General features: G+C 55.4%; 2 protein-coding genes and 1 pseudogene across 6 annotated transcripts in view; 1 reads left to right on the forward strand and 2 right to left on the reverse strand.

The window, feature by feature from the left end:
- The first annotated feature begins 3,270 nt into the window (after window positions 1–3,270).
- On the forward strand, window positions 3,271–11,103 carry TIMM22 (translocase of inner mitochondrial membrane 22). The gene is made up of 4 exons (XM_070393451.1): window positions 3,271–3,552; window positions 8,398–8,594; window positions 9,077–9,149; window positions 10,540–11,103. The coding sequence occupies exons 1-4, from the start codon at window positions 3,315–3,317 to the stop codon at window positions 10,614–10,616; spliced, it is 585 nt and encodes a 194-aa protein (XP_070249552.1). The 5' UTR covers window positions 3,271–3,314; the 3' UTR covers window positions 10,617–11,103.
- On the reverse strand, window positions 6,478–7,245 carry LOC138994521 (Y-box-binding protein 3 pseudogene; annotated as a pseudogene).
- Window positions 11,104–12,977: 1,874 nt separating the features above from the next.
- The window catches only part of ABR (ABR activator of RhoGEF and GTPase), a 188,960-nt gene continuing 178,329 nt past the window's right edge, over window positions 12,978–23,608 (reverse strand). For all 5 annotated transcript variants that reach the window (XM_070393446.1, XM_070393447.1, XM_070393448.1 and 2 more), the window contains 4 exons: window positions 19,452–19,586; window positions 18,515–18,620; window positions 16,144–16,291; window positions 12,978–15,527 (listed from right to left, as the gene is read on the reverse strand). In XM_070393446.1, coding sequence (XP_070249547.1) covers window positions 15,438–15,527; window positions 16,144–16,291; window positions 18,515–18,620; window positions 19,452–19,586 — 479 coding nt within the window. In that variant the 3' untranslated portion in view covers window positions 12,978–15,437. The remainder of the gene's footprint in view (window positions 15,528–16,143; window positions 16,292–18,514; window positions 18,621–19,451; window positions 19,587–23,608) is intronic.

Genomic DNA, 23,608 nt, shown 5'->3' on the forward strand with positions numbered 1-23,608 from the left:
GGAAATATGGCCTCGATATGGGCTGCCAGTGTTTGTGTCAGGATACGAAGGATACAGGCTTCATAAGTTGGACGAAGTGAACTTCCTGGAATGGGTCATTCAAGACATATCGACCTCACTGCAGAAACAATGCTAGCTCTTTGTGCATAAAATTTTAAAAAAACACTTCAATCATGAATGTTTTCATGTGGAAAAAAAAAGAAGTTATAACAAAAAATACTGAACTCCACTCACCCAGCCTGTTCCATGGTCCCAGCAAAGCTGCCCTCCTGCTGCCCCACTCCTAGAAAAGGTCATTGTCAACCCAGAGCATGTCCAGGCTCTCCTCCAGCTGTGAACGTGCTAGCAGACACAGAACGCTCTGTGTTCCGGCAGGTGGTGTGCGGGTTTTGTGCTCCATCCAGGTCTTCCACTGGGCAGACACTCTCCGGGGCCTCCTCACCAATCAAGCTCCAATTCTGGCCTCACCTGGCAGGACAGGGCCATGTGCTGCTGCCGGACCTGTGAAGCTGAGCTCCTTTCTTCAGAGCTAAACAAAAGACCGGTAGGAATCAATGGCTTTTTTTTTTTTTTTTTTTTTTCACAACAAATTGGCCCAAACCGCCTGGCTGATGTGACTAAGTGGTTGAGTGGCAACCTAAGAAGCAGGAGGTTACAGTTCAATCCCCAGTCAGGGCACAAGCCCAGGTTGCGGGCTCGATCCCCAGTGGGGAGCATGCGGGAGGCAGCTGATCTATGATTCTTGCTCATCATTAATGTTTCTCTCCCTCTGCCCTTCTGCCCTTCCTCTCTCTGAAATCAATAAAAACATATATTTTTTTAAAAAATTGGCCCAAACGCTTGAACACCAGCCTTTTGAGCAAGTGAAACTTACTTTGAGATTAGAGATGAAATTGGCAACGTGCCCCTTTCCCTTCTTCTCTGGCCCACTGCTACCCCGCGGGGGGACCCCAGCCCCATGACGTACTCAGGCTTCAGCGAGCCCAACAGTTGTCCCCGCCTCAGTGGAGCTCCGAGTAGTGTGAATCCACTTTCAGTGAGAGGTCACTGTAGACAATGATGTAGCCGAGTGGTTCCCGAAATGTGGTCCCCAGCCAGCATCAGCATCACCTGGGATATGCTATTTTCACGCCCATCCCACACCTTCCAGAATCAGAAACTCTGAGCCCAGCCATCAAGAGCTGAACAATCTCTCCAGGTGCTTCTGATGCCCACTAGAGATTGAGAACCACCTATGTCAGTGGTTCTCAACCTTGGCTGCACATTAGAATCACCTGGGAATCTTTTTTTAAAATCCTGATTTCTGGGCCTCATCCTCCAGAAATTCTGTTTCTTCGTTACTAATGTTGTGGCCCCACCCCATAACAAAGAAACAGAGTTTCCGGAGGATGAGGCCCAGAAATCAGGATTTTAAAGATTCCCAGGTGATTCTAATGTGCAGCCAAGGTTGAGAACCACTGACTATGTAGACCAGGGGTCCTCAAACTACGGCCCGAGGGCCACATGCAAATACAAATATTGTATTTGTTCCCGTTTTGTTTTTTTACTTCAAAATAAGATATGTGCAGTGTGCATAAGAATTTATTCATAGTTTTTTTTAAACTATAGCCCGGCCCTCCAACGGTCTGAGGGACAGTGAACTGGCCCCCTGTTTAAAAAGTTTGAGGACCCCTGATGTAGACTGATGGTATTGAGCAGCTGCATGGACTAAGCCTACCTTGGTCCAGCAAGCCCAGCCCCCTACCTAGCCAAGGCCCCGCTCCTCCATGAATATGGATAGATTTTGCTGACAAATGACCTGTACTGGAGGCAGAGGGGAGCAACCTGCAGTTTCTCAGAGCTGTGTGTGGGGAGCTGATCCACAGTCTGGTGGTTGCTATTAGGTAACTGCTGGCCATTAAACCCCACGACCCTATGGCTGGAGGCCCCCCCCCCCCCCCCGTTTTACTTCAGTCTTCTACAGTTAGACATGCCAAGCTCCATCCCATCTGTCACCTCATGCCAATAAATGTCCTCTTGCCGGGGACCTTAGGACTAGCTCCTTCAGTGGCCCGGTTGGAACAAAAGCAAGGTGAATCGTGTGCTATGCTCCGCAGCACAGAGAATGCTGCCTGTGTTGACTGGCTATCCTCACTGCCTTCTGTTTCCATTTATGTTTCTCTTAGTGGCTACGCCCAAACACATGCTAGTCTGGATCAACACAATAATTTGTGATCTATTTTAGTACCGTAAAAACTACAAAAGTTTTTTTCTGGGCTCATATATAGTACTATCTCAGTTTACCTCAGGTTCTGAGTTTGCAAGCTGGTAAACACTTTACCTGGTTCAACATAAGGTCAATTTGGCTTTTCATGGCAATTTTAGTCCCACATCACTAACTTCACTGACAACAACCAGCTCTCCATCCAGACACAGTCACCTCCACTTCCTATCACAGTCCCTGGTTTTTCTTACGCTTGGTTAGCTTCATTCACTCGTTCACTGATTTGTTATTCCCCCTCTCTCATCAAAGGTTTAATTAAAAAAATTTTTTTTATATTTTATTGATTTTTTACAGAGAGGAAGGGAGAGGGAGAGGGACAGAGAGTTAGAAACATCGATGAGAGAGAAACATCGATCAGCTGCCTCCTGCACACTATCTACTGGGTATATGCCTGCAACCAAGACACATGCCCTTGACCGGAATCGAACCCGGGACCCTTCAGTCCACAGACCGACGCTCTACCCACTGAGCCAAACCGGCTAGGGCAAAAGGTTTAATTATTGAGCAAAACAGTTACTCCATACATTTATACCATGCTAAGCACTTCCCATCCCATCTCACACCTGCGAGGAACAGACTGTAAGGGCAGTGGCGAGGCGCCTCCTGCCGGAGTCCCGGCGCACTGCAGCTTTGCAGGCGCGCTACCGCTGCGTCCCCTCGGGTCACGAGCTTCCCAGGACCTGGGGACGAGTGCCAGCGCAAGGCTTCCTGGGAAATGTCTTAGGTGTACGTGTTAGAACTACAAATCCCGGTAGGCACCGCGCTGCAGCCTGATGATGAGGGCGCTGTGGTGAATCTGAATCTTGTTTGTCAGTGCCACTGGGAATGCTGTACAAACCTGATTCAATATTCACAGGAGGCTCTGGGGGCACATGATCGTTCTTCTGCCAGGCGCGCACGGACGGACTCGAGTTGCGCAGCTTCCTCGGACTTGCTCCGGTGGCGAATCTGCCGTTGCGGCACACTGGGCAGGCACGTGAGGCCCCAGCGGGAAGTTTGTGGAATCTGCTGTGGGGAGAACGACGCCAGGGTCTCTTGGGCGACTGCAGCCATGGCGGCGGCTGCCCCCAGTGCCGGCGGCTCCGCGCCCCCGGCGGCGGGCTCCGCCGAAGCGCCGCTGCAGTACAGCCTTCTTCTGCAGCACCTGGTGGGTGACAAGCGCCAGCCCAGGCCCCTGGAGCCCGGGAGCCTGGGCGGGATCCCGAGTCCGACCAAGAGTGAGGAGCAGAAGATGATCGAGAAGGCGATGGAAAGCTGCGCCTTCAAGGCAGCGCTGGCCTGCGTGGGAGGTGAGGCCGGGCGAGGGGGCCTGTGGGCGGCTGAGGGTTTGGATGGCAGCGGGGTCCTCTGCCAAGACCAGGCGCCTGGGAGGAGAGGAGCCTGGTGGCCTCGACCTTGACTGCACCCCGTCTCTTCCGGTGAACGGCAGCCACGCTCTGTAGACTCTGGACATTGGATCAGAGAAGCGGTACCATGGGTCGGGGCCTGGACGTTATGAAATGGTTGGCTTCGTCCATCGTTCATTCGTTCACTTTAAAAGAATCATCCTTTCAATAGCTTGTTACCCAGCAGCTGTCCCGTGCCAGGCGGTGGAGAGAGAAGCGAACCTTCTTATGTTTATATGTCGAAGAATAGCTGGCGGAAGGATGCTGCAGAATAGGGAGCATCCCGTGCAAAGGTCTGGCGGGAGCTGGCTTGAGGTGTGTGTTTTTAAAAGATGTTTTTATTTACTTTAGAGAGAGGAAGGGAGAAAAGCATCTATCGGCTGCCTCCTGCACGCCCCCTGCTGGGGACCCAGCCCGCAACCCCAACCCGAGCGTGTGCCCTGACCGGGAGTGGAACTGGCGACCTCTCTGCACCGGAGGACGCTCAGCCAACGGGGCCACACCGGCCAGGGCTGGCCTGAGGTTTGAAAACTGAAAGGCCATTGTGGCCAGTGTGACCAGACAGCAGTGAGCAAAGGGGAAAGAAGTCTAGAATGTACAGTGGCCCCCTCCTGTGTGCAGGGTAAAGAGACTGACCACATTTGCAGATGAGTTGGAATCTTATTGAGAATGACGGATAGACGAGTATAGCGGGAGTGCAAGTGTGAAGTACAGTAGAAAGAAGAAAGAGAAAGCCTGTTGTTTGTTTGGGGAAGACCGCAAGAGAAGGGGAGACTGGAGCAGTGTCTTGAAGGATTGAGAGAATGGGGGTGGACAAAGAGGAAGAGAAACGTCATTTCCAGTTGGGGTGGGGGAGGGGATTTGGGCTTTTTGCCTATAGGCATTAGGGCAGTAATTGATGTTTTTTTAAAAAAAATATATTTTATTGATTTTTTACAGATAGGAAGGGAGAGGGATAGAGAGTTAGAAACATTGATGAGAGAGAAACATCGATCAGCTGCCCCCCTGCACACTCCCCACTAGGGATGTGCTCACAACCAAGGTACATGCCCTTGACTGGAATCGAACCTGGGACCCTTCAGTCCGCAGGCCGACACTCTATCCACTGAGCCAAACCGGTTAGGGCAGTAATTGATGTTTTTTAGGGGGGTAACAGGTGGTACTGAGAGTGATGCAGGATGGAGTGTGGTGAAGGAAGGAACAGTGTGGAGTGGGAGACCATAGAGGAGAAAGGCTGGACTGAAAGTTCATGAGGTATGGACGGGGTCCTTGTTCATCGTTGTGCTCGACCCCGATACATCACTGAGAGTTGTTGAAGTGAGTCTTTGTAGTGCTCCAGGGTGGAAGTGACAGGCCCTAGCCTAGCTCTGCCCTGTGTGGCTCAGTTGGTTGGGTGTCTTCTGGTGCACTGAAAGGTTGCCAGTTGGATTCACCCTCAGGGCACCTGCCCCAGTTTTGGACTCAGTCCCTGGTGGGCCTGTTGTGCAGGAGGCAGCCGATCAATGTTCTGCTCTCACATTGATGTTTCTCTCTCCCCTCATCCCTTACTCTTTCTCTAAATAAATAAATACATAAATAAATAAAATAACTTTTACATATATATATTTTTAAAAAGGCCCTAGACTAGGATGATAATTGTGGACAGGGAGTTGTAGCGGGGAGCACAGAAACAGTCAGAAATGCCCCTGAGGTTTGTAGCTGGAGTGACTGGAAAGAAGGAGACATAAGCAAGCACGTCTGGAGGGGAGGTGCCCATGATTTCACTGAACACATACAACTGACTCTAGAACAACATGGGTTTGAACTGTGTGAGTCCACTTGTACATGGATGTTTTTCTTTTCTTTTCTTTTTTATTAAATATATTTTATTGATTTTTACAGAGAGGAAGGGATAGAGATAGAGTGTTAGAAACATCGATGAGAGAGAAACATCGACCAGCTGCCTCCTGCACATCTCCCACTGGGGATGTGCCCGCAACCCAGGTACATGCCCTTGACTGGAATCGAACCCGGGACCCCCCAGTCCGCAGGCCAACGCTCTATCCACTGAGCCAAACCGGTTTCGGCACATGGATGTTTTTCAATAAATACCTGTACTGTTTTCTTTGTTTTTTAAAAATATATTTGTATTGATTTCAGCAAGGAAGGGAGAGAGAGAAATAGAAACGTCGATGAGAGAGAATCATTGATTGGCTGCCTTCTGCATGCCCCCTACTGGGGATCGAACCTGCAACCTGGGCATGTGTCCTGACCAGGAATGGAACTGGCGACCTGTCAGTGCCCCCTGACAATGCTCAACCAACTGAGCCACACGGGCCAGACCTGTGCTGTTTTCGATCCTCTGTTGGGAGTCCACGGATGTGGTCGGCTTACTGTGTGCATTGATTTATACCATTTTATATAGGGAACTTGAACACCTGCAGATTTTGGTATTTGTGGGGGGTCCTGGAACCAATCCCCCACAGATAACAAGGGACAACTAAATTCTTTTTTCCCCAAGAGTAAAAATTTTATTTTTGAAGAACTTCATGCTTCACATTTTCAGTCACATAACAAAACAAAAATGTTATCCTCCCCTCATCCTAGGAATAAATAGGATCATAAAATTTCTTTTGAAATGCAGCTTGGCAAACCGCAGCTCGCGAGCCACATGCGGCTCTTTGGCCCCTTGAGTGTGGCTCTTCCACAAAATACCGACTTCTGCGCATGGATCATGAAGTTTCAACTGCACTGTACATGCGCGCCCGCACATGGTACTTTGTGGAAGAGCCACACTCAAGGGGCCAAAGAGCCGCATGTGGCTCGAGAGCCGCGGTTTGCTGACCACGGGTATAGGTGCCTGGGAGCCTGGTGTTACCCTGCTGGGTGGGTGACTGGAGCAGGGTTCTCAGGTGGTGCTTCCCCTACCTTGGCCTCTGCCATCTTGTGAAGGAGCATTGGGAGGATGGGGGCAATGCCCACATTGTAGAGGCGCTGGTACCCACAATGAGCAGATGGCTGATTTGGATCATGGTGGCTTGCTGATTCTCTTTATCTTCAGCCTCTCCCACAGTTGGGGCAGGTTGTGGGAGAGGAAGTCCCCTATGGTACCTCGGATGGTAAGTTGGATTTCGATGAACCGGTCCCTGAAGTTGTGCTCCCTCTGGGACTCCATCCATCATCTCCCCAATCTCACCAGCCTGCATTCTGTTGGGATGGGGAAAGACTGAGCCAGGGTCAGAGGTCTGTCCCACGTGGTAAGGCGGGGAACCTTCGCCATACTGAGGGCTACAGGGTATAGGGAGAGGGAGGGGGTGGGGTGGCGCAGCTGACTCCAGGCCCCAAAGAAGTGCCCATCAGTGGCAGGAGGGTCAAATCCTTCACTGCTGCTGCTCCCTTCCCCTGCCCCCCGCTCCTCCCCAGCATGATTTCGGGGAGGTCCACAGCGTCTGTCATTGTAGCCACATCTGAACTGGTACCGATCAGCAGGAATGGCTCTACAGGAACTCCTCCGGGCCAGTCACTTTGCTGCCTCAGCACCTTCTGTCCTTCCACCACCGCAAACTGGTTTCTCCATCCTACACTGCGCAGATATTTCCGGGGGGTTCTTTTTTTTTTTTTAAACTATGTATTTTCTTTTTTTTTTTTTAATATATTTTTATTGATTTTTTACAGAGAGGAAGGGAGAGAGAGAGTCAGAAACATCGATGGGAGAGAGACATCGATCAGCTGCCTCCTGCACATCAACCACTGGGGATGTGCCCGCAACCCAGGTACATGCCCTTTGACCGGAATCGAACCTGGGACCTTTCAGTCCGCAGGCCGACGCTCTATCCACTGAGCCAAACCGGTTTCGGCTCCGGGGGTTCTTGGTGGCAGTCTGATGCACACACACATCTTGGTGTCATTTTGACTTAAAAACCTATATCCATTTATGATGGCCTGACATGGCCTGGCTCGTGCCACCGCACTCGGGCATCTCAGTAGTGGGTGTCTGGTGGTTAGCGCAGCTGGTGGTCATGGCGACCAGGCTCTCTTTATGTTTTGGATTGGGTCTCGGGCTCCTCACTGGGTCTTGCTTGGGACAAATGTTTTTGGGGAGTCAGAAGTTATATGTGGATTTTTGACTGTGGGGGACTTGGTACCCTTAATCTTGCATTGTTCAAAGGTCAACTGGATTGGCCATGAGGTAATGAGAGGACATTCATATGGAAATGCCCAGCAGGCTCAGGAAGGTCAGATGTGGACGGCAATGTAGAGTGTGCCATTTGGTAGCTCTGTGACTTTAGGGAAGGTAATTAACCGCTCTGAGCCTCGGTGCCTTCAGCTACAGAAAGGAGGGGGTAAAAATATCTACCTCACAGGATTGTGAGGAATAAATGAGGCTCTAACTATAAAATGTCATAGCAATTGGCAGATGGTATTTATTAAATGACTATTATGAATGTTACCATTGTTAAGGGAGTGATTTGCAAAGTTGATAGCTGCACTCATGTGAGAGAGTGTAAAGAGAGAACAGAGGGTTAAAGACTGAATCTTGAGAAATATAAGATGAAATAAAGAAGAAATCCAGGAGGAGACAGAGAGGAAGCTGTCAACAAGATAGAGCCTAGGTTGTGTAATATGGAAGCCAGGCAAGTGGAGAGTTTGGGTGCAAGGGGGATGGGTATCCTCTTCCCTGGTGGCCACCCAGAAGGTGCTATTTGAATATGACCCATTGCAGTAACTCAGAAAACATGCCAAGAAATCTTCATCTCTGTTTGTTTTTAGGATTTGTCTTGGGAGGTGCATTTGGGGTGTTCACCGCCGGCATTGATACCAATGTGGGCTTTGACCCCAAGGATCCTTACCGGACTCCGACAGCAAAAGAAGTTCTTAAGGACATGGGGCAGAGAGGAATGTCCTACGCCAAAAATTTTGCCATTGTGGGCGCCATGTTTTCTTGCACTGAGTGTTTGGTCGAATCTGTAAGTGTCTCTGCCTCCTGCGAAAGCCATGCCTTCTGCCATCTTATGACTTCTAAAGAGAAAGACTCTTAATGTTATTAGAAAGCAGATCAGAAATGTCTGATATTTGCTAGATTGAATGTCCATAAAATAGCCCCTATTGTAAACTCTTTGTATTTATGATTTGGGCTTGCATGATTCCTGATTTCTTTTTGTGGGCTTAAAGTTGGTTGATGATCTTAAACACAAGACTTAGAGGGGAGCCCGAGACGAGATTTGGATTACTTCTCAAATGCTGTACTTGGTTTCAGTGCTCTGGTGTCACCTGCAGGAAACATCTATGAACACATTCAAATTTTAGGAGCTATACTTTTGAAAGAGAAAAAGATTAGGTTTCGTTTGGGGCGGGACTAAATTAGCCAGCTAGAAACCCGTGCTTTTTCTCCTTAATCGTCTTGTCTGGCGTGTTTCTTTGGCTCTAAACTGTACTTCTCCACCCACAGTACCGGGGGAAGTCAGATTGGAAGAACAGTGTCATTAGTGGCTGCATCACTGGAGGAGCCATCGGTTTCAGAGGTTGGTAAACAAGTCTCGAGTGGTTTTCTTTGTGGCCTTGGACAGCATGCTGAAGTTGACATTTCTAAACATATGAGTGTTCCAGGGACAGCCCGAGGCATATGTGGGCACTTGGTATTCTTCCCTTCTGACAAATGAATCACGTTTGCGTATGTGTCAACTCACTTTGGGAAATTTCTGGATTTCTTCTCCTTGGCACTACTGACATTTTGGACCAGATACATCTGCTCCGGGGAGGGGGTATCCATGTATTTAAGGGTGTTTGCACATCCCTGGCCTCTACCTACTAGATGCTAATAGCACTTCTTAGTTGTGAGAACTAAGTGTCTCCAGACATTGCCGAATGTCCCCTGAGGGGCAAAATTGCTCTGAGGCGAGAACCACTGATAGACCTAGGCCTGTCTTAGGAAGAAGAACTGCCCCACGTTGGAAATACGGGAGAACGTCCTCACAGTGATTCCTGGAGTGTGGTCACATGCAGGCTAGCACGGAAGCATAGCCAGGTCCCATTCAGCCCTGGAAAGCCCATTCGTCCACATGTCATGCTGAACTTTCCGCTTCATGCATTTCCAGTATTTAGACGTTTTTCTTAATACTACTATACAATTGTCAGCTTTAATTTTATTTATTACAAGTTATCACAGTAATGTCTTTCTGCAGTTGAGGATTCTTAGATTCCTACCCATGGAAACCAAATATAGACATTTAAGAAATGTTGGATTATCAGCTGAAAACAACGAAGAAAGAAACTAATCTCCTGCCACTCTCCCTGTTGGCATTCCCATCAGGAGTGTGGTAGAAGGGTCAATGACTTGACTTCCTAACAGTGTCCGTTGCTGGGCCACTCTCTGTCTGCTGTGCTCCGACTTACCCAAAGCAAAAGGCCCGTTTCCTTGTTTTCGGAGAGGCAGGATGATTTGCTATCATTAAAAACTTGCTTTTGCTCCTCAAACGGCCATTTATGATTTAGAGGGCAACTTTTCCTTTGGTCTTCCCATCGCTCAGCTTTGTTGGGGCCGTTGGGAAGCTCAGCTCCCTCTAGGACTGCTTTGATCACCTTCCCAGGAATTTATTCCATAAACAAATCAGGAGCAGGCCATATGCTTTCACTTGATTCCAAGGGCTGGTTTTCTTAACCAGTTTCCTGCCTGTGAGGAGCTGTTTTCATGAGACTGGAAATATTAATTCTTTGGAATGAGAAAAGTTAAACGAATGCACAGTGTAACTAAGCACTGGATTAGATCATGTCCACGGCTCCATTGACGCCTCACAGATCTCTGACAGGCACTTAGCTGCTCTCTCTGCATCTGTGGGTGTGCGGACGTTTTGTGAATGCAGCCTGGCCCCGCATCTGTCACCACAGGTAATGCCGTTTCTGCTTGCCTTACAGCTGGCTTAAATGCTGGGGTCATTGGTTGTGGCGGTTTTGCTGCTTTCTCTGCTGCAATCGATTATTATCTACGGTGAGAGTGACTGCCTCCGGGGACGGACACCACCACCCAGGACCAGAGCTGCTCTGTGGAGGGCATTTCTGCACCACTCAGGGCCCTCGCTTCAGGCCCTGAAGACATTTGTATCCTCTCAGACAGTCCGTGTTGTGAGGAGCCGCCCGGCCACTGGACACCTCCAGCCTCGGAGCAGCCATATTCTGCTCCTGGACGCCAGCCTCTCTCTCTCTCCGGCAGATTAGGAGTCAGCGTGTTGACTTGTAGAAGTTAAGCTCCACAGAGATTCGGTGCTGACCACACTTGGCCCCCTGGCTGGTTGGTGCTGTGGGAACGGAGGTGACTTTACAGACCCAGGAAGCTGCTCGACCTTGGAACTCCATGCAGTCATCCCTCTCTCGTATCCGTCAGGGAGGGCAGAGTACATGTATGCCTGCTGACCAGTTATGTCACTTTGTTTAGCCTTCTGCTATCCTTGTTTAAAAAATGTATTTCTATTACAGCTTAAATGGTTTATTTTTATTTTCAAATTCCATAATTCCCCAAAATGGCGCCAGGTGGCCCAAAGATTGAACATTCAAAGGAGAAAAATTGAGAAAGCGCCTGAGAAGTCTGGGATTGCCAGATCTTCAGGGTTTGTAGTTGTGTGACCTCGTCGAGACTGTTCTATCAGCCAGGGCCTTCCAGCCAAGAAGCCAGCCTCGCCCCTTCCTAGGACGCATCGAAATCCCAGGCGTAAGTCCTACCGGCCTCTTCTAAAAAGCCCGCCTGTGGGCGGCTGATAGGGATGCCTGCGGTCTGTGCCACTTCCTGGTGTTATGCTCCGAGCACTGCCTCGGCCTGGCTCCAGGACATGTGAGGAGCCTGCTCCCCTCGTTCTGACGAAGTCACAGCAGGTACTGGGTAAAGTCAGACATCGCTGAGGGGCTGTTCACCACTTCCTTGCTCTCTGGTATGTGTTCTTTTGCTTTAACATATTAGTGTTTTTACTTGACCTGGTAGCCCTTTTCTGACAACAAAAGCTGTCTTATTGTGATCATAGACAAAAAAATAGCCTTTTATGATTAGGGTTTGCCCCGGGTTCTGCTTTACTCTGGTGCTTCGGTGGCAAGATGAAGCGGATGAGTTCAGGCATTTGCTCCTGGGGGCAGGCAGGCAGGCAGGCAGGCATGTCTTTAGCCAGTGGTTGTGTCTTTTTTCCTGCAGTACAGTAACTCCTTCGCCTTTTTTTTTTTTGCTTGCTTTCCCCCTGCCTGCTGTCTTCTAGCCCACCCACTCTTAACCAGAGTTCAGAGACTCAGCTGGAACATCCAGGCATCCCGAGTGTGTGTGTGTATGTGAGTGATAATGTCAAACCCAGCTGGTAACACCTTCCCTGGCCATGTCTGCTGTTTCCTTTGGAATGAGTGTGAGTTAGTGTGCAGAGCTCATGTCCTTCTATGGTGAATTCTATGTAATGCCTGGCCTCGTCTCACAGGCATGAGGCGTCATTGCTGCTAGGCTGTCTGGAGTGTCCTCAGAGGTCCGAGAACTAATTTAGGATGATTTTCTACATTGTCCCTACATGTCACCTATAAGCACTTTGAGAGCAATAGCAGAGACTCCTACCTGGCACCTGGCAAAGTGTTAGGATGCCCAGCATCTTCTACCAGCCAGTCCGGCGCGTGGGGTCAGATACACTGAACAGCCGGACACAGGACAAGCTGCCCTCACGGCTGCCTTGGAAAGGATGAGCCCTGGGCTGTCAGTAGCCATCAGTTCAATAAGCGAAGCATTGTCCACATTGACTATTCAATCAGGAGAGGAGATGAATCGTTTCCTGTTTTAGATGGCTAAGGAGTCAGTATGACCTCATAAACCAAACACCAATTTTCAGAGACATCTGTTCCTGATCTCCAGAATAAACAAGTGTCCAAAGGCTTGGGCTGGTGGGAGCTACGTTAACCCCACTGGCTCCTAAAGGGAGTGGGCTCTCTGGGGGATCCCGCCTCTTTGCAGGCAGATGAGGCCAGAGGCTGCCCCAAAGCTGAGCCACATCCAAGGAAAACGTAAAGTTTACACAAAATAGGAAGCCTGCACTTGAATGGACAAGTTCCTGCCATCTCTCTGAGGATGCTGATGGCCAGGTCCCTGGCAGGGCATTTGTACTTCCTAGCTGGCTGCTGGGTGACCTGGCAGCCTTGTGAAGAGAAGGAGGCGGCTTGGGCTCCCCTCCCTCCAGCTGCCACCGTCCCCACCGAGTCACAGGAACGCTCAGGGGAGGTGAACTGGTAAACAGATGCCTGTGAACTCACATCTGGATGCAGCCTGAAGAGTTAAATATTTAGATTGGTGGCCTTCCCTGGACCGCCGAGAACACAAATGTCCGCACCACGGGGCTGGGTTGTGTGCAAACGTTGGGGCTTTGCATTTTTTTATTAACATTTTCCTCTCACGTGGTTTACATCAATTTATAATAATCTACATAAGATGAAACAGAACATAGACAAAAAAATATATCCTTACCCACGTATTAAAGTCAAATATTAATGAAGGGTCCCATCCCACCGGTTTCGGCAAACACCGGCAGCCCATAGTCATTGCCAGCAAGGACAGGCCTGGGATTTCTGTGGCCTGTGTGCTGAGCCTGTGGGCACAGCCTGCCCTGCTGGGCACAGTGGCTGGGGGTTCTGGGCTGCACAGTTCCTGTCTCAGGAGAACCCGTGGGCTATTTCCTTGGTGCAGCGTCGTCCAGGTCTGGTACCTGCCCTTCCCCACTCGGGGTAGAATTTATAAATACTCTGAGCCTTTTGCATTTCTCAGCCCTTCCAGCCTTCCTCCCATTCTCACTGCCTAAGCACGCCTAGGGGCTGCAGTTAGTGGCTACCTGCTGCTGAGAAGTAAACACCCCTTCTTTTGGGAGGTGGGAGGCACCCATTTTTGGCTGTAACTAGCTCAAGCTGGGCCTCCAGTCATTACCATCAATGGCTTTGGAAACAAGAGCAGGGATGGGCAGACGCTGGGATCTTTAGACTCAAGTTCTGTCCCCGTCTCCTGTCCCAGGGAGCAGGGCTTCTAACTAAGCTGCTAGCAGGCAGCCAGCGAGGTGGCATTCCCCTCTTCTTGGGCCTCTCTTTCCTCCAATGTGCACAGCCGTGTGTACCGTTCGGCCCAAGATTGAGTAACAGGTGTAAACAAGATCAGAAAGGGCCCTCCTCGGAGCACGCACTATAGCTTTAGGGCCAGCAGACCCTTCTTTAAAACTCAGCCCTGAGCTCAAGCTACGGGAGCTGTTCTCTCCAGTCCTGAGGCCCAGCATCTACTCCCTGCCACGGAGGAGAGCTGGGGAGCTTGTGCTGCAACGCAAGCCCCTGCCGCCTGGGAGTGTCTGCCCCGCCAGGCTGGCCACCACAGGCTCCCACGGGAAGAAACAGAAGTGTACTCACTCCTTTCCAGGACGGGGCAAGGGGTCTCCCAGCTGGGAATGGAACCTGCCGATCCCTGACTCGATAGAGCATCAACAATGAGGGTCTCCGGCAAAACACCCCATGAGAGGCAGTTCACCCGAAAGGCTGCACCTAGGAGTCGGGGTTGGGAGGCAGCACCCTGACGGCTGCCTTCTCGGACTGTGCCTGCCTTTCCCAGGCCCTGAGCACCTGTGGCCGTGGGGCTACCCCGTGGCAGTGCTTGGCCGGGGAGAATGCAAAATCTAAGGCAGAAGCACCACGAGGTACATGGAGGCGCCAGGAAGGGTTCGTCTCCTGGATGGAGCTTGCCGTTGTCTGGACACCTGCTTCAGCCACATCAGCTGCCCTCCTAGAGGCCTCGCTTCACTAGAAAAGCCACTAGGACTCCTGCTGCTGACAGCCGCTCCCCCGCTCAGGACACCAGCGCTGCACTCACTCCTCTGAACGTTCATCCGGTGCCGTGCCTCTCCCACCTCCCCCTCCCACCTCCCCGACGCTTTCCTGACCCTCTGGCCATCTCGGTAGCAGGTCACTTGCGAGTCTACACTCAAAGGAAAGAGACCACCAAGGGAAAAGGAACTGAAAAGCAGAAGAAGAAAACAGTCAAGATGCCTCACTGGTAGACAGGAGACAGAACAGATAAACCCCAGAAATGGTCCTCGGGTGGAAAATTCCAGAAATCCGCTCTCCAGCTCCGCTAAGCTGAGGATTAGTGTGAGTCTGTCTCCTTGTCCAACATTTGCACAGGCAGCAAGGCAAAGCAGGTATGCTTCCACAGGGGGAGGGCCAGGAGGGGGCCGGGGCCGCATGCGGCAGCCCTGATGGCCACGTGGTCACCGCCACCCGGGGCCTCCTCACAACTTTCAAGGCGACGAGCGAAAACCAAGGCTGCACGTGCATGCGGGCGGGCTGGGCGGGGGAGTGTGGAGAGGACTGAGGAAGGCTGCCAGGAGGCTGCAATCTGGGAGCAGGGCCAAGAGAGGACAAACGGGCAGCAGTTACGCAGCCAAATGAAAGCCCTTGGACTGGACGCGGGAGGAAAGAAAGTGCTGGAGGAAATGAAAGAACAAAGCAGGCCGTCTGTGCCCATCCTGGGCCAGTCCCTACCTTTTCTGCATGACAAACAGACATAAAACCACCCCCAAACGGCACGGAGCGTGAGACACACTAGAGGTACAGGGGGCAGGAGCCCGGGTGTGGCGGCGAGGCTGGGGCCGGGTCAGCTGGCTTTGTACAAGGTGGCACAAAAGATGCACATGTTCCAGTTCTTGGAAACCTGCGTCCCTTGGAGTCTGGAGTGCTGGGTTTGGGAGATTCCTATTGTAGTCTTTCAAGTCTGTGCCGGTCCCCCGGCGAGAGAGGCTGGCTCGGCCGCCCCCCACAGCTCCCACCTGGGGCTACACATCCGTGGAGAAGTACAGTGTGTTCCGCTTCAGTTCTGCGAAGAAAATGGGGGGGTGCTGCAGGTAGTAGAGGAGGACCTGGACCTGTGGGGAGACAGGGGAGACTGGGGTGAGGTCCTTGTCCTCATGGCGCTCCTCTGGTCTGTTGAGAAGAAATGGCCCCGTCTGTGCTGCTCCCCTTCCCTCTCAGGTGGGCTCCTGCCACTTCCCCTTCCTTGGCAGCCCAGGTGTGCCTGCCCCTTTGCAGCAGTAGGGGGCGCTGCAGGGCAGAGGGTGGGAGCCTGGGGCCACTTCCCAACCTGCCTCCAGAGACTGGCTTTGGCTTGACATCCTGCCTCAGACTGGACCCTGCTCTGGGCCTTGTAGGATCCCAAGGAAGCCTCCGGCCCCAGAAGCAGTCCTAGAGCTTCCACGTGAGGACGAGGCCCCCGATGTTTTCCTGCACCTGGGCTTCCTTTCGGAGACAGGCACGCCCAGGACTGAAGCCAGCACCGGGCCCCTGGCCTAGGGGCCTGAGTATAAACTTGTTGTTTTGGTCTGGGAAGGGCAGGGCTGTCCAAAGTCCTGCCTCCCTGGTGACAGCCTGCAAACCACGAACCCAGCTGCTCAGGAGCGAAGGGGAGTGGGCGCTGAGCTGTTCTCTCCACCCTCAGGGAGCGGGCCTCACCCTCTCCCGGCCAGACCGGCCGCGTGGTCGTACCTGTGCCATGACGTCGTGGGACCAGATGTCCGCAGCCGACGTGAGGTGTGCTTTGCTCTCCACTTCCGAGGGTCTCAGTAACGTGGGGCCAAACACGGTGGCCAGGTTGTGAAGGGACATTTTGTTGATGGGCTCCTTCTCAGCAACCCTGAAAGGGAGGGGGTGGGGGAAAAAGTCATTTCCCAGCAGCTGCTTAGAGCTCCAGACCCTGGGCCTTAGATGTAGGACCTCCTAGAAGGATTCCTGGAAGGTGGTTACCAGCCTTCCTCTCCTAAAGGAAGAGACCTCTTGGTAGGGAGGGAACTAGGTCAAGGGACCAAGTCCCCAGCTACGTCCCAGGACGTTCCTATAACAGAGCCCCAGCTCCGGGGCCACCCCCTGAACTGATGGTAATACAACAGAAGGACCCACACCCACACCTCTGCCTTAGAGACAATGGCATCATCAGCCCGAGAACTTTCCGGGGAATAAATCTTCCTCCTCAGCATCCTTCGGGTAAGTATTATCGTCTCCACTGTACAGATGAAGAAACCAAAGTACAGAGAGGTTAAGTGACTTCCCTGAGGTTCCCCAGCTAGCCAGTGGGAGAGCTGGGATGGACCCAGGCAGCCTGCCTCCAGAGCCCCTGCTCCTCACCCTCTTCACCCCTGCTTTCCCTGTGTTGTGGCAGGAACAAACTTTATCCAGAGGGGTCTGTCTCATGGGACCCAGAGCTGCCTCCCTTTGGATCTTTTTTTAAAAAAAACTATATTTTTATTGATTTCAGAGAGGAAGGGAGAGGGAGAGAGAGATAGAAACATCAATGATGAGAGAGAATCATTGATCAGCTGCTTCCTGCACTGCAGGCCCCCCACTGGGGATCAAGCCTGCAACCGAGCATATGCCCTTGACCAGAATCGAACCCAGGACCCTTCAGTCCGCAGGCCGATGCTCTATCCACTGAGCCAAACCGCCTAGGGCCCTCCCTTTGGATCTTCCTCTGCTTCTCTTGCACAACAGGCCAGATGCTCTGTAGATATTTCCCGAGTGGCAGCAGGGGCTGCCTCCTGTGGGTCGTATCCAGGCAGCCAGTTCTGCCCCACACATCAGAGAGGCCCCGGGCCTCCCCAGTCCTAGGAAATGTCTCCGGGGCTGAGACCCACCCGCCCCGGGCAGCGCCTCTCCCCCCACTCCCAAATCTACCATCATTCCCAGCCCCCAGGCAAGAGTCATGGATGTGCCCGCTGACTGCTATGGAAACGGGCAGACAAACATGGCCATGCCAGGAGGCAGCTGTGCAGCCGGCCCAGCCCCTACACACACACACACACACACACACACACCAGCCAGGGGCCCAGATGTGGGAACAGACTGTGCCCGGTTCCCAGGGTGGAAAACCTAATGAATTTTCCCTTCCCATTCCTCCTCTGTGTGTCCTCCCCGCAGTGCTCGCCAAACTATTTGGGAATTGGTTGGGGCTCTGGTCCTGGCCAAACCAGAGGGAAAATGTCTCATAATGGGAAAAACAAGACACAGTCCCAGGCGTTTCCAGGTCTCGGCTGCCCTCCTGAGCCCTCGCTGGGAGGCTGGGCCTGAGGGCCGGGGCTGAGCCCACGGAGGACCTGGCCCAAGCACAGCCCTCTCCCCAGGCGCCTCGGTCCTGGGAGGCGAATTGAAGGGACACCTGGGGACTTTCGCTCCACACTCACACCCCAGACAGTCCTGGGCTCAAAAGTGAGTGATAAGGACACCTTCAGGGCTAGTTTCAGTCGCAACTTGGCTGCAGGCCTCAACTTGAGCAGCTCCTGGTTTGGCCCGATTATAGGAGAGGGGGAGAAGCGGGGAGGGCCTTAGTTTAGGATTTGGGAGCTGGGATTCTAAGGACAGGCCTGCTCACCAGAGCAAATCCCTGCTGGGCCGTCTCCCTATCCGTTAAGTGTGGTCAAAACCCGAGGGCTGCTAACGTTTTCGACCATGACACGCCATAGCAAGCACACCTTTACACTGGAGCACACGGCTGTACGTGACAGAACAGGACACGCACGCGCACTGCCTGCCCGCAGGGCATCCTGCCGCCGCCGATGCTTTCCATTCGGAATATGCCAAGTTGACCGAATGACCCACTGACTGTAAAACCCATCCGTGGTTTTTGGCTCCAGCCTGGCCTTTCTAAGCATTCTGTGGCCAATATTCCAGGTTGTTCTTAGAACCCAAATATTTTTCAAAACAGAATTTGAGTGTAAAAACTTGAAGAGCAAACTCTCACCCTGCTGCGGAGGGCCCAGCAGAGGCCGGCACCCACGGGGTGGGACCTGCGGCGGGTGTGTCCTCCCCAGCAGGTGCCCGCCCTGGGCTCCCTGCCCCCCACCCCGACTGGAACACTGTCCGTTACCTTTTCAAGTGTTCCAGCAGGAAGAGGAAGGTGATGAGGTTGGGGTCGGGCAGGGAGCGGAGCAGGTGCATCATGCAGTTTTCCTTGGCAGCAGGGTCTGACAGGGCTGTGGGGAGAGACAGGGCTGGGGCGGGGCTTGGCTCCCAGGCGGGGAGGCCCTGGCCAGCGCCTGGTGGTCAGGAGGCTGCAGGCCCCGAGGGGGAGCCCCGGCTGCCCTATGAACAGCCAGTTCCTCTAGGAGGCCCCACCCACAACCTGCAACTCAGCCAGGGGGCAGCTGGCGGGGAGCAGACACCCGCCTCCCCTCACTGCACAGGCCTTTGCGGCTGATGCCGTTCCCTACCCCGGTCTGTCAGGCAAAGTTTAAGACAAGGATGACACTGCGTGAATGTTTTCTCAGCCACTCAGATGCCGGAGCACAGCAAGTGCCTTCCAGGGGCTCATTTCTCCTGGTGGCTGAAGCCCTGAACCCCAGGGGAAGACGAGGCAGGAGGGATGCACCCAGGCCTGGATTTGGCCCCGGTGGGTGGAGGCCAGAGCTCTGCTGGCCAGGGCCCTCCGCTGCCTCCCCACCCATGGCACCAGCCACCTCAAGTGCACGCCAGCTCTAACCAGGCTTCTCCTCAGCTCTGGGGCGCTGGCCCCTGACCACCCACTTTGGGGCAGATTTCCTTGGACACCCAGGTTTCCAAGCAAGGGGGTCACTGTCCAAGGAGGAAGCACAGAGGGCAGCCCAAGGGACAAGAGGGGAGAGAGGCAGGTGCAAGAGGGTCCAGCCGCTGGCTCAGGCCCCAGCAGACCGCACCCTGCCCCCCTGGCTACTCAGGTGCATTGAGCAGATCGATGAACGAGGGAAGCCACCGGCTCTTATGTCGCTCTTGACTCTGCTGGTCAGCAGGCCTGGCTCAGCCCGGCCCTCAGGTTCCCGGAGCCTCACCGATGCCCTCCATGAAGGCGGGGTACAGTCGGTCTGTGAGGAGGGGCTCGGGCAGCTCCCGGAAGTAGAGCTTGAGGGTGCCAGCGATGGCGTTGATGTCCATGTCACTCAGCATCAGGAGGATGTCCTTGTTATCTGTGGAGGAGGTTCGAGGTCAGGGGCCACATGGGCCCGAGCCACCTCTCCCATGCAGCCCTCAGCTGGTTGGGTGCGGCTGTTCCACTCCCCACCCATCCCTCACCTACCAGGGGTGCCCCCACCCACTCCCCCAGACAGGGAGTGCCCACAGGTGGTCTGGGACTCAAATCCATGGGGGGAGGGGGAGGGGGAGGGGAGCAGAGTTCACCATCCAGAATTCTGGAGCCACATCCGAACCACGTGCCACACACCCTCCTTCCAGCTGGAACCTCCCCACTGCTCAGCCTGCGCTGGAAGGCACTGCACATCTTTAGAGCTAAAATCATGTTCCAACGAAGCCTCAGCCTCCAGGTTGCACTGAGGAGCCAGCATGTCCCCAGCCCCCCAGCCCAGGCTTCCCGAACCCGTCTGCCTGGCAGCCGCCCAGGGACACCCACACCCACTCTCAGCTCCCCTGGAATCGGCACTGCCAGGCCTGCCAGTTCTGCTTTCCCGACTACGGGGGGTGGGGGTGGGGGTGGGGAGGAAGGGGGTGGGGGTGGGGGTGCTGCTGCTGAGGCCTGAACTGGCGAGATGGGGGAAGGAGACCTAGAAAGGGCAGGTCTACCATGGAGGAGTTTGCGGTCAAAGCCACAGACAACAATGCCCCTCCCAGAAGGCACTTGGGGCCCTGGAGATGGTGGAGGGGAGCCAGCCAGCTCAGGCTCAAAGTCTCTCCTTCCCTTGCACCCCCAGGAGCCTGGGAGCTAGCGAGAGCCAGGAATTTGGACTCTGAAGTCGGAAGGATCTGCGTTTAAGTCAGGCTCGAAATCTACTAGCTGGGCAAGCCTGGGCCAGTGTCTTGACCTCTCTGAGTCTCAGTTCCCTTACCTGTAGCAATGGGTAGGGGCTGGAGGGGAGGGGACCATATGAGAAAGTGCAGGAAGAGCCCTTGCCCCAGGGACTCGGAGATGGTCCAGCCCACGCCACCCGACTGCAGGTAGAGGCCGAGGCTCCTCCCTCACTAATCGGACCTCTCCATGGAGAGGCCTCCTGCCTACACGGGGCTCTCCTGTCCACTCTGCGCCTGCTGGAGCACCATCTCCCCGCCGCCTCCACTGGGCTCTCCTGCCCGCTCTGCGCCTGCTGGAGCACCATCTCCCCGCCTCCTCCCACTGGGCTCTACTGTCCGCTGTGTGCCTGCTGGAGCACCATCTCCCCACCGCCTCCCACTGGGCTCTCCTGTACGCTCTGCGCCTGCTGGAGCACCATCTCCCTGCCGCCTTCCACTGGGCTCTCCTGCCCGCTCTGTGCCTGCTGGAGCACCATCTCCCCACCGCCTCCACGGGGCTCTACTGTCCGCTGTGCGCCTGCTGGAGCACCATCTCCCCGCCGCCTCCCACTGGGCTCTCCTGTCCGCTCTGCGCCTGCTGGAGCACCATCTCCCCGCCGCCTCCCACTGGGCTCTACTGTCCGCTGTGCGCCTGCTGGAGCACCATCTCCCCACCGCCTCCACTGGGCTCTACTGCCCGCTCTGCGCCTGCTGGAGCACCATCTCCCCGCCACCTCCACTGGGCTCTCCTGTCCGCTCTGCGCCTGCTGGAGCACCATCTCCCCGCCACCTCCACTGGGCTCTCCTGTCCGCTGTGCGCCTGCTGGAGCACCATCTCCCCGCCTCCCACTGGGCTCTCCTGTCCGCTGCACGCCTGCTGGAGCACCATCTCCCCGCCTCCCACTGGGCTCTCCTGCCCACTACACGCCTGCTGGAGCACCATCTCCCTGCCACCTCCACGGGGCTCTACTGTCCGCTGTGCGCCTGCTGGAGCACCATCTCCCCGCCACCTCCACTGGGCTCTCCTGTCCGCTGTGCGCCTGCTGGAGCACCATCTCCCCACCGCCTCCCACTGGGCTCTCCTGTACGCTCTGCGCCTGCTGGAGCACCATCTCCCTGCCGCCTTCCACTGGGCTCTCCTGCCCGCTCTGTGCCTGCTGGAGCACCATCTCCCCACCGCCTCCACGGGGCTCTACTGTCCGCTGTGCGCCTGCTGGAGCACCATCTCCCCGCCGCCTCCCACTGGGCTCTCCTGTCCGCTCTGCGCCTGCTGGAGCACCATCTCCCCGCCGCCTCCCACTGGGCTCTACTGTCCGCTGTGCGCCTGCTGGAGCACCATCTCCCCACCGCCTCCACTGGGCTCTACTGCCCGCTCTGCGCCTGCTGGAGCACCATCTCCCCGCCACCTCCACTGGGCTCTCCTGTCCGCTGTGCGCCTGCTGGAGCACCATCTCCCCGCCGCCTCCCACTGGGCTCTCCTGTCCGCTCTGCGCCTGCTGGAGCACCATCTCCCCACCGCCTCCACTGGGCTCTCCTGCCCGCTCTGTGCCTGCTGGAGCACCATCTCCCCACCGCCTCCACGGGGCTCTACTGTCCGCTGTGCGCCTGCTGGAGCACCATCTCCCCGCCGCCTCCCACTGGGCTCTCCTGTCCGCTCTGCGCCTGCTGGAGCACCATCTCCCCGCCGCCTCCCACTGGGCTCTACTGTCCGCTGTGCGCCTGCTGGAGCACCATCTCCCCACCGCCTCCACTGGGCTCTACTGCCCGCTCTGCGCCTGCTGGAGCACCATCTCCCCGCCACCTCCACTGGGCTCTCCTGTCCGCTCTGCGCCTGCTGGAGCACCATCTCCCCGCCACCTCCACTGGGCTCTCCTGTCCGCTGTGCGCCTGCTGGAGCACCATCTCCCCGCCTCCCACTGGGCTCTCCTGCCCACTACACGCCTGCTGGAGCACCATCTCCCTGCCACCTCCACGGGGCTCTACTGTCCGCTGTGCGCCTGCTGGAGCACCATCTCCCCGCCACCTCCACTGGGCTCTCCTGTCCGCTGTGCGCCTGCTGGAGCACCATCTCCCCCGCCGCCTCCCACTGGGCTCTCCTGTCCGCTCTGCGCCTGCTGGAGCACCATCTCCCCACCGCCTCCACTGGGCTCTCCTGCCCGCTCTGTGCCTGCTGGAGCACCATCTCCCCGCCGCCTCCCACTGGGCTCTCCTGTCCGCTCTGCGCCTGCTGGAGCACCATCTCCCTGCCGCCTCCCACTGGGCTCTCCTGCCCGCTCTGCGCCTCCTGGAGCACCATCTCCCCACCGCCTCCACGGGGCTCTACTGTCCGCTGTGCGCCTGCTGGAGCACCATCTCCCCGCCGCCTCCCACTGGGCTCTCCTGTCCGCTCTGCGCCTGCTGGAGCACCATCTCCCCGCCGCCTCCCACTGGGCTCTACTGTCCGCTGCACGCCTGCTGGAGCACCATCTCCCCGCCGCCTCCACGGGGCTCTCCTGTCCGCTGCACGCCTGCTGGAGCACCATCTCCCCACCGCCTCCCACTGGGCTCTCCTGTCCGCTCTGCGCCTGCTGGAGCACCATCTCCCCGCCTCCTCCCACTGGGCTCTCCTGCCCGCTGTGCGCCTGCTGGAGCACCATCTCCCCGCCTCCTCCCACTGGGCTCTCCTGCCCGCTCTGCGCCTGCTGGAGCACCATCTCCCCGCTGCCTCCACGGGGCTCTCCTGTCCGCTGTGCGCCTGCTGGAGCACCATCTCCCCGCCTCCTCCCACTGGGCTCTCCTGCCCGCTGTGCGCCTGCTGGAGCACCATCTCCCTGCCACCTCCCACTGGGCTCTCCTGCCCGCTGTGCGCCTGCTGGAGCACCATCTCCCCGCCTCCCACGGGGCTCTACTGTCCGCTGTGCGCCTGCTGGAGCACCATCTCCCCGCCGCCTCCCACTGGGCTCTCCTGCCCGCTGTGCGCCTGCTAGAGCACCATCTCCCCGCCTCCACGGGGCTCTCCTGCCCGCTGTGCGCCTGCTGGAGCACCATCTCCCCGCCTCCCACTGGGCTCTCCTGCCCGCTCTGCGCCTGCTGGAGCACCATCTCCCCACCGCCTCCACGGGGCTCTACTGTCCGCTGTGCGCCTGCTGGAGCACCATCTCCCCGCCGCCTCCCACTGGGCTCTCCTGTCCGCTGTGCGCCTGCTGGAGCACCATCTCCCCGCCTCCCA

Source organism: Myotis yumanensis, unplaced genomic scaffold (genome assembly GCF_028538775.1).
Source record: "Myotis yumanensis isolate MYYU_CA2020_CCGP unplaced genomic scaffold, mMyoYum1.0.hap1 SCAF_16, whole genome shotgun sequence".
NCBI classification, from domain to species: Eukaryota; Metazoa; Chordata; class Mammalia; order Chiroptera; family Vespertilionidae; genus Myotis; species Myotis yumanensis.